Source organism: Agelaius phoeniceus, chromosome 7 (assembly GCF_051311805.1).
Source record: "Agelaius phoeniceus isolate bAgePho1 chromosome 7, bAgePho1.hap1, whole genome shotgun sequence".
In the NCBI taxonomy this organism is placed as follows: domain Eukaryota; kingdom Metazoa; phylum Chordata; class Aves; order Passeriformes; family Icteridae; genus Agelaius; species Agelaius phoeniceus.
In genome coordinates this window covers 35,507,250-35,514,784 of record NC_135271.1, presented here as the reverse complement: position 1 = coordinate 35,514,784, position 7,535 = coordinate 35,507,250, and the positions used below count along the sequence as shown (strand labels likewise).

The 7,535-nt window shown below is 66.6% G+C and overlaps 1 protein-coding gene across 2 annotated transcripts; it reads left to right on the top strand.

Annotated features, from left to right (window-relative positions):
• Positions 1-127: 127 nt before the first annotated feature.
• On the top strand, positions 128-5,800 carry CTDSP1 (CTD small phosphatase 1). 2 transcript variants are annotated; one of them, XM_054636282.2, is made up of 7 exons: positions 128-1,036; positions 2,270-2,412; positions 2,569-2,670; positions 2,908-2,964; positions 3,424-3,516; positions 3,787-3,972; positions 4,079-5,792. In XM_054636282.2, the coding sequence occupies exons 1-7, from the start codon at positions 970-972 to the stop codon at positions 4,205-4,207; spliced, it is 777 nt and encodes a 258-aa protein (XP_054492257.1). In that variant the 5' UTR covers positions 128-969; the 3' UTR covers positions 4,208-5,792. The 2 variants fall into 2 exon arrangements, with proteins under 2 accessions (XP_054492257.1, XP_077037688.1); XM_077181573.1 differs by lacking the exon at positions 128-1,036 and adding an exon at positions 1,375-2,056 and having other exon boundaries at positions 4,079-5,800.
• The last annotated feature ends 1,735 nt before the right edge of the window (positions 5,801-7,535 follow it).

Below are 7,535 nucleotides of genomic sequence, written 5' to 3'. Positions count from 1 at the left end.
GGACGGGCCCCTCCAGGGCCGGCCGCTGCCGGGGCGGGGTTGGGGGGCACGGCGGTGAGAGGCTGCCCGGACAGAGCCCCCCAGGGCTAGCGAGGGGAGGGGGCTGGGGGATGCTGCGCTTGGGGGGCTTGGGGAGCGGATTGAGAATTTGTGCCATCCACAAGCTCCCGTCAAGAGTCGCTTTTTAGAAAGCGCCGGGAAACAGCCCGCCGAAGGCAGGAGGGAAGGAGTTGTAAGGAAATATACGTATTGATAATAGAGACTTATTAATTGCCAAAATAATGGGGGGATTGCAGGAGAAAGAAGGATAGAGAACGCGGCGGTTGTTGGTGCAGCCCGCAGCACCTGCTGTCCCGCACGGCTGGCCGGGGCAGGCAGTGCGGGATGTGCCCTCGGGAAAATGGGGGCCCCCCAGCCTTGAGCGGCTAGTGCAGGGGCTCTGGCGGGACGGGCACATACGCCGGGGGCAGCTGCAGAGGGATCCCCGGACTGCCAGCAGGATGTGGGGTGACAGCAGCACTGATCCCCCTCTCCGCGCTCTCTGAGCGGGACTGTGGGACAGCCCGGCGGCGTGTCGGGGCCTCCTGCGCGGTCACCATGGAGCAAGTGGGGGGGTGTCCTTCCTAGCCAAACCACAGAACACTCCCCGCCTGGGTCCCAATCGCGGCTCGGCGGGGACCCTCACTCCTGCCGGGCGGCGCGGGTGCCGTGAGGAGGGAGGAGGAGGGAGAAGGAGGAGGGCCCCCCCCGCCGTCGTTGCCCTTTTAAGGGGTTCCTTGAAACCGCGCCCGGGATCCATGTTTGCAGCCCCAGCCCGGGCGGAGGAAACTCCATGTTGTAACAAAGTTTCCTCCGCGGCGCCGCTCCCGCGCCCGCCGCCCCGCGCCGCCGCCGGCCCCCGCCCCGCCTCCCCCCCCGGGGGCCGCGCCGGGGGGGGCCGCCCCCTCCCACCCCCCCTCCCCGGCGCCCATGGAGCACCAGTCCATCATCGCCCAGGTTAGCAGGGAGGAGGGGAGCGCCCCGCTTCAGGAGAAAGGTAACGCCGAGGGGGAGATGGCTCTCCCGCACCCCCTTCCTGCGCGGCACAGGGGGAGGTCCCCGGGGGGCTGGGGGCCTGCGGGGGCTGCTCCCGGAGGGTTTGGTGAGCTGCGCGCCGCCTCAGCCCGCCCCCCTGCATCCCGCCGCCCAGGGCTGGGAGATGCGCCGGGGCTTTAGCTCGGAGCGAGCGGGGCTGTGTGCAGCCGCCCGGGCGCTGGGGGCCGTGCTCCGGCCGCCTCGGAGCCCGGCGGGGCCCTGGAAGGCTCGGGGCGTTGCTCGGACTATCTGCGCTGTTTCCTCCGGAGCCGGCGAGAGGTGCGCGCAACGCCGGCGGGGAAACTGAGGCAGGAAGGGCTCCCGGCGCCCTGCTGCATGCCGGCGTCCCGTCCCCCGCGTCCCCTCCAGCCCGCCAGGGGGGTTTGTCGGGGACCGCTGCCTGTCTCCCTGGCCTGGGAAGCTGCCAGGGCCGGGAGGAGCAAACGTGGGAACGGGCCCCGTCCCCAGTGGGCAGCTCCTGCCCCACGGGCTCCCCACTGGCTCGGGGCCCTGGCCCGCCTGAAGGGGGGCACAGCCAGGGCGGGGTGCAGCCCCGGGCCGGGCTGCGGCAGGACCCGGACCCGGCGGGGCCGCTGGAGCCGTCGCGCTGCCCCTGGGGCACGGGGTGGGCAGGAGCAGCTCCTCTGCCTCAGTTTCCCCTCGCTCCGCCAATGGGGACTGCGGGAACGGCGCCCAGGGGCGGGCGGTCGTCCTCATTGGCCTCTCGCCTCCCGTGCACTCGAGTCGGCCAATGAGACGAGGGAGTTGTCTGGAGGCGGGGAAAAGAACGGGCATAAGCCCCGCCCCCTCGGAGAGAGCCCGCCCCCAGGACCCCCCTCCCTCCCGAGTGGGGCCGTGTCCCCCGGGGAGGGACAGCGGGGACCGGCCCCGAACCCACGGTTGCCCCCGGGCTCAGTCCCGCGCCCTCCTGAAGGGTCTCCGGCCACTCCACGGGGGTTGCTTGTGGAGTGGGATGTGCCGGGTGAGGGGCTGCGGGGGGTCACCAAGCACCGGTGTCAGCGACGCTGCCCTGGCACCGTCGCTTGGCAGGGCAGGAAGGCCGAGCGGATGGGTGTCGGCGGCTGATAAGGGCACGGGGGCTCTGGGGCAGCACCCAAACATGGCTCACCTGGCCCCCAGTGCTGTGCTGGGAGTGCCCCGGGGTACCCCTCACCCCCCTTGTGCCCTCCCGCAGGTACCCAGACCCCTGCCAAGAAGCCTCGGAGCCGCAGCATTCTCCAGTCCCTGTTCTGCTGCCTGTGCCGCGATGAGGGGGAGCCCTGCACCGGCACCACCGGCGCGCCGCTGCTGGTGGAGGAGAACGGAGCACTGCCCAAGGTAACCCCATCCCCAGCCCGGAACCGGCGGGGCCGGGCTGCCATCCCCTGCGCCTCCCCTGTGGTGTGGGCAGGGCTGGGGGGTGAACAGTCGCTCCTCCCAGTGCCCCTCTGGCCTCCCTGTGGATACCCTGCTGACTGTGTCCCCCTGCTGCAGGCCGCTGTCAAGCACCTGCTGCCCGAGATCAAGCCGCAGGACGCCAGCAAGCTCTGCGTGGTCATCGACCTGGATGAGACCCTGGTGCACAGCTCCTTCAAGGTGGGGGACGCCCTGGCCCACCCCACGCCTCTCCCCCACATGGTCCCCCAGCTGCTCTGCCACCCTTTTCCCCCAAAGTGATGCCCAGCACCCAGCACAGCCTGGCTGGCTCCGTTGGGGTGTCCCTGTGAAGGGGCTGCGGGGCTGGCAGGGGTGCACAGTGAGCATAGAGCAGGCAGCATTTGGGCAGGGGGTGCCTGGTGTGCCCAGTGCTGATCCTGGTGTGCCCTTCCCCAGCCAGTGAACAACGCCGACTTCATCATTCCCGTGGAAATCGATGGCATCATGCACCAGGTAACAGTGGGGTGGGTGCCTGCTGGGAGGGGGGCATCATTCCACCTCCCCCAGGACCGGGAGCCATCCCGGGGTAATGGGAGGTATCAGGGTGCCAGCTTTGCAGGGGCAGAGGTGGGTGCCCCTCTCTTTGCAGGGCAGGGAGGTGAGGGGTGCCCTGGCATGGTGCCCTCCTGCAGTGGCCAGCCCCGGTTTCAAGTAATCCAGGATAGGCTGTGGTCTGGGCAGTCAGCCTGTTCTCGGTTACTTGGCTCTGGAGCCGGCCAAACTCTTCACCCTGGACACTCCTGTGGGGCTATGGCACCCCCCAGCCCCCACGGGCAGCTCCTGTGAGGTGTGGCCAGGGAGCTGCTGGCTGTGGGGTCACAGGTGTCCCCTGGGCAGGACGTGGGGGCGCCGGGTGAGCCGTGGCCGGTGCCAGCAGCGCGCTGCCCTCTGTCCGTCTGTCCGTGCCCACAGGTGTACGTGCTCAAGCGGCCGCACGTGGACGAGTTCCTGCAGCGCATGGGCGAGCTCTTTGAATGCGTGCTCTTCACTGCCAGCCTGGCCAAGGTGGGTGCCCCGACCTGCCCTGGCATCGCCCACCCCTTCCCAGACACCCCTCCAGTGGCACAGCTCCCTTGCCTTACCACCTGCAGGCAGCACTGGCCTCTTGTCCCCTGTGTACCCGCAGGCAGCACCAGCACTGGGCAGCCTCCCTACCTGCCCCTCCAAGGCACTGGCTAGGGAAACTGAGGCACAGTGAGAGCTGGGTGCCATTGTCACTGTGCGGTAGGCAGGGCGGTGTGGTGTGCCATAGTGATCCCCTTCCTGTGCCTGTAGTATGCAGACCCTGTGGCTGACCTGCTGGATAAATGGGGGGCTTTCCGGGCACGGCTTTTCCGGGAATCCTGTGTTTTCCATCGCGGCAACTACGTGAAGGACCTGAGCCGCCTGGGCCGCGACCTGCGCCGCATCATCATCGTGGACAACTCGCCCGCGTCCTACATCTTCCACCCGGATAATGCCGTACGTACCCGCAGGGCACGGCTGGGCCGCCTGGGGAGGTCATGTGCTGGGGGACCCTCTCCCAGCGTTGTCCCCCGTGCCACTCTGTCCCCTGTGCCGCCTGCAGGTGCCCGTGGCCTCCTGGTTTGATAACATGGCAGACACAGAGCTGCTGGACCTGCTGCCCTTCTTCGAGAGGCTCAGCAAGGTGGAGGACGTGTATGCAGTGCTCAAGAAGCAGCGGACTAACAGCTAATGGCCCCCCCACGCTCCGGGTGCTGCTGAGGGGCACCCCCGGGGGAGCCAGGTGCCTTATTTTGGGGGAGGGAGGGTCTCGGTGTGCCCCCCATCATCCTCCCCAGCCCCGGCGGGTGCCCTCCGTGCCTGCCGCTGGTGGGAGATGTGGGTGCCCCCCTTCTCAGAGAAGGGGGGCCATGGGTGACCCACTGCCTTGCTGTGCTGAGGACCTATTGGGGGGTCCCATCCTCCCCCACTGTCCAGCTCCTGCCCCTTTCCCCCCCAACCTGTGTCCCCACTCCACAAAACGGTTCTCAGGTCCTTTTCCCCTCTGTCCCCCGACTGGGGAGGGGGGTGGGGTCAGCAGCTGCTGCTTTCCACTGCCTTTGGGAGGACTGGATCCCTCCATCCAGACTGCCTGCTGGGAGGCTGGCAGCCCTTGGCCCCTGTCTGCCGAGGCTGCAGGACAGGTAACACCTTGTCACCCTCCAAAAACGCAGGGAGTCTTACTGCCCTTGGTGCATAGGGCTGCCACCATACCCTTAACTGTGCCCTGGGGGCAGCTGATCACCTCGAGGCGGGCATGTCCTTGCCTTTCCTCATGCCTGCTGCCCCCACCTAGGGGTTGTGTTTTGCAGGGGCAGCCCAGCCTCAGGGCTGAGCCCCTGGGCACAGATGCCTCCCATGTGCCTTGAGACGCCGTGTCTCTGTTCCCCCTTAGCCCTGCAAGGGGTGTGCCTGGGGGGGGCTCTTTACTCGCCCCCTCCAACTTCGGTTTCTTCTCATTTTTGGGGGGGAGGTGGCCTCCCCCCCTCTCCAGTTACACTGTGTCACTGGGAGCCACTCTGGTCACCCACAGAAGGGTCCCCTCCCGTGGCAGGGGGCACACCCCTCGCTCCATATCCATCTGCAGCTTCACCAAAGGCTGCTAGTCCTGGGAGAGAGGATCCCCATACCAGCCTTAATGTGCCCCTCCCAGCCTTTCCCCAGCCCCAGTCCCCAGCTGGGAGAGGGTGGGGGACACTGCAGCCCCTCCATAGCCTGGGGTTGCCCTGACCCCCGTGGGGTTGGACTTGTGCCAGGGTGTCCCCCGGCTTTGAGGGTCTGGGGGCTCTCAGGGAGGGTTTTCCTGGGGAGGCTGAGCTCAGCCAGGCCTTTTTTAATGTCACAATATGGACAATGCCTCATATCTTTTTAGAGGGAAAAGCAATGGTTTCCCAAAAAATCATGGGTGCCTTTTTACCGCAGTGCCAGCGCAGGGAGCGGGGCAGTATTTGGGGGGTGGGTGTGAAGGGTTTTAGCTTTCTGGTGCTGTTCACTGCCCTGCTCCCGCTGCTGGGGGTGAGCAGGGGCCCCCAGCCACAGCCCCAGCCCCTGCCCTGTGGTGGGGGCTGGTGCAGCACAGCTCCCTGGATCCCTGCCAGCCCCGGGCTCATCCTGCCCTGCCAGGAGGGTTGGACTCAGCACTTTATGTCAGACAAGTCAAAGGGCGCCAGCACAGCCGCTGCCCAGCGAGTGCCTCTGGGTGTACAGCCCTGCCCTGGGCATCCTTAGGAGGGAGGTCTGGGGGATGCAGAGGCAGCATGGGGGGCTGGGGAGGGCTGGGATACCAGATCCAAGTGCCTTCATGTGATTAAAGCTGTCAAACCATCTTGGAAAGAGTAGTCCTGAGTGTGTGCATGTGTGGGCAGGGTCCGTATCACGCGTGCGTCACTCGTGGCTGTGCACAGTGTGGGGACACGGAGCCCCTGGGATCCCCTGAGTCCCCTGGGCGGGGGGGGTGCTACAGGTCTGTGCAGGGGGAGCACCCTTGGACTGCAGGGTTGAGGTGCCACCCCTTGCCTGGTGCCAAGGGGACACCCTCACACTGGAGGACAGCCCCCCCCAGGCTGCCCTGGCGCCTCCATCCAAACTCCTTCCTCCTCCTCCTCCAGGGGAAAAGGCCCCTGGTGCCACATTGATGGCTATCCTGCCCCTTAACAAGGAGGGGTAAATCTACCACATATGCTGTGCCCTCCTCCCAGCTTTGACACCTCAAATGAGTTTGCTCCAAGGAAGGTGTCAGGCCTTCCCCATACAGACTGAGGGGAACCTGGGGGCCAACCTGTGACGCCCTCCTGCCATCCCGGGCAGTCTGCTGCCAGCATGCAGCCTCTGGGTTCCTGGGGGGAATGTCTCTTAGCTGCCCCCTCCCCCGTGCCCTCACTGGCCCTATGCCTCCCCTCATTAATGAAATCTCTGTCCTCCCTGATGGCTGCTCTAATTACTGAGTTCATTAGTGGCCCGGCTGGGGGCCCAGAGAAGGGGTGAGCCCTCTGGGGCCGGCGAGGGGGCCCCTACCCCTGTGCCACACTGACAGACTGCCCTGGGACGTGGCCACCGAGCAGAGGGTGACAGCGGCCACCCAGGTGTCCCACCCCACCCCAAACTCGGCCCCACTGGGGGGTCTGCACCCAGGTAAGGGTTCCACGGGCACACTCGAGTGGGGTGCAGGAGGTGGGAGCTGGGTGGAGGGCTTTGGAGGGTTTGGGGGCCAAGGAGTGGAGGGCAGAGCAGAGCCCACCCCTGTGGCACCAGGACACCCCCCTGTTGGTGGCTGACGTGCCCCCCTGCTCTGGGTCAGCCCGTGGCCATCGCTGCGGGGATCCCTGCGGGACGGGACCGTCAGGCGGGATCTGGGGCTCGCTGCGGGATGCCCACAGCGCTTGGGGCCAGGGCTGCTGGCTCAGCAGGGCAGCCAGGGTAAAGCTGCAGCAATCCCGCAGGGCTGCGGGCGGTAGGAGAGCAGGACAGGAGGCCCGGGAACCTGCCTGCTGCTGGCACCTGCCCCTCCCACCTTCATGGACGCTGTGATCATTCCCTAAAACCACCGACAGGCTCGGGAGCCACTTCAGTCCCTTCTCTCTGCCAACATCAAGGGCATCATCAGATACCAACCCTCGGGACTGGGGTCTGGGGACACAGGACAGGGCTTAGGGCTTAGCCGTGCCACCGTTTCATGTCCTGTGCTGTCCCCCCAGGCCCCAGCTCCATGTCTCAGCTCCCTCCCTTGGGGCTGTGGAGACTCCCAAGGCAGGGAGACACAGCCAGGAGTGACCAGGGATCTGGCTTCCAGCTGGGGTGGGAAGCAGCCTGGGGACAGTGCCATGGTCAGGGTGGGTTTGTGCCAGTTAGGGGGTGAGGCCGAAATGCCCCAGGTGCTGCATTGCTGTCACTTTATGGAACCTTTCTGGGGGAGGAGGTACCAAAAAACCCCATTTCCGTGGCTTAGTGCTCCATGTCTGGGAGGGTTTGGGCATTTTAGGGTCTGGGGAATGAAGAACAGTGGCCATCCCCATGGCATCAAG

Excerpts from the sequence above, each read along its gene's own strand:
- CTDSP1 (XM_077181573.1), top strand. The coding sequence starts at position 1,411 with ATGCCGGCGTCCCGTCCCCCGCGTCCCCTCCAGCCCGCCAGGGGGGTT. Across the intron at positions 2,671-2,907 it reads TGGTGCACAGCTCCTTCAAG|CCAGTGAACAACGCCGACTT; the intron begins GTGGGGGACGCC and ends GCCCTTCCCCAG. Across the intron at positions 3,517-3,786 it reads TCACTGCCAGCCTGGCCAAG|TATGCAGACCCTGTGGCTGA; the intron begins GTGGGTGCCCCG and ends CTGTGCCTGTAG.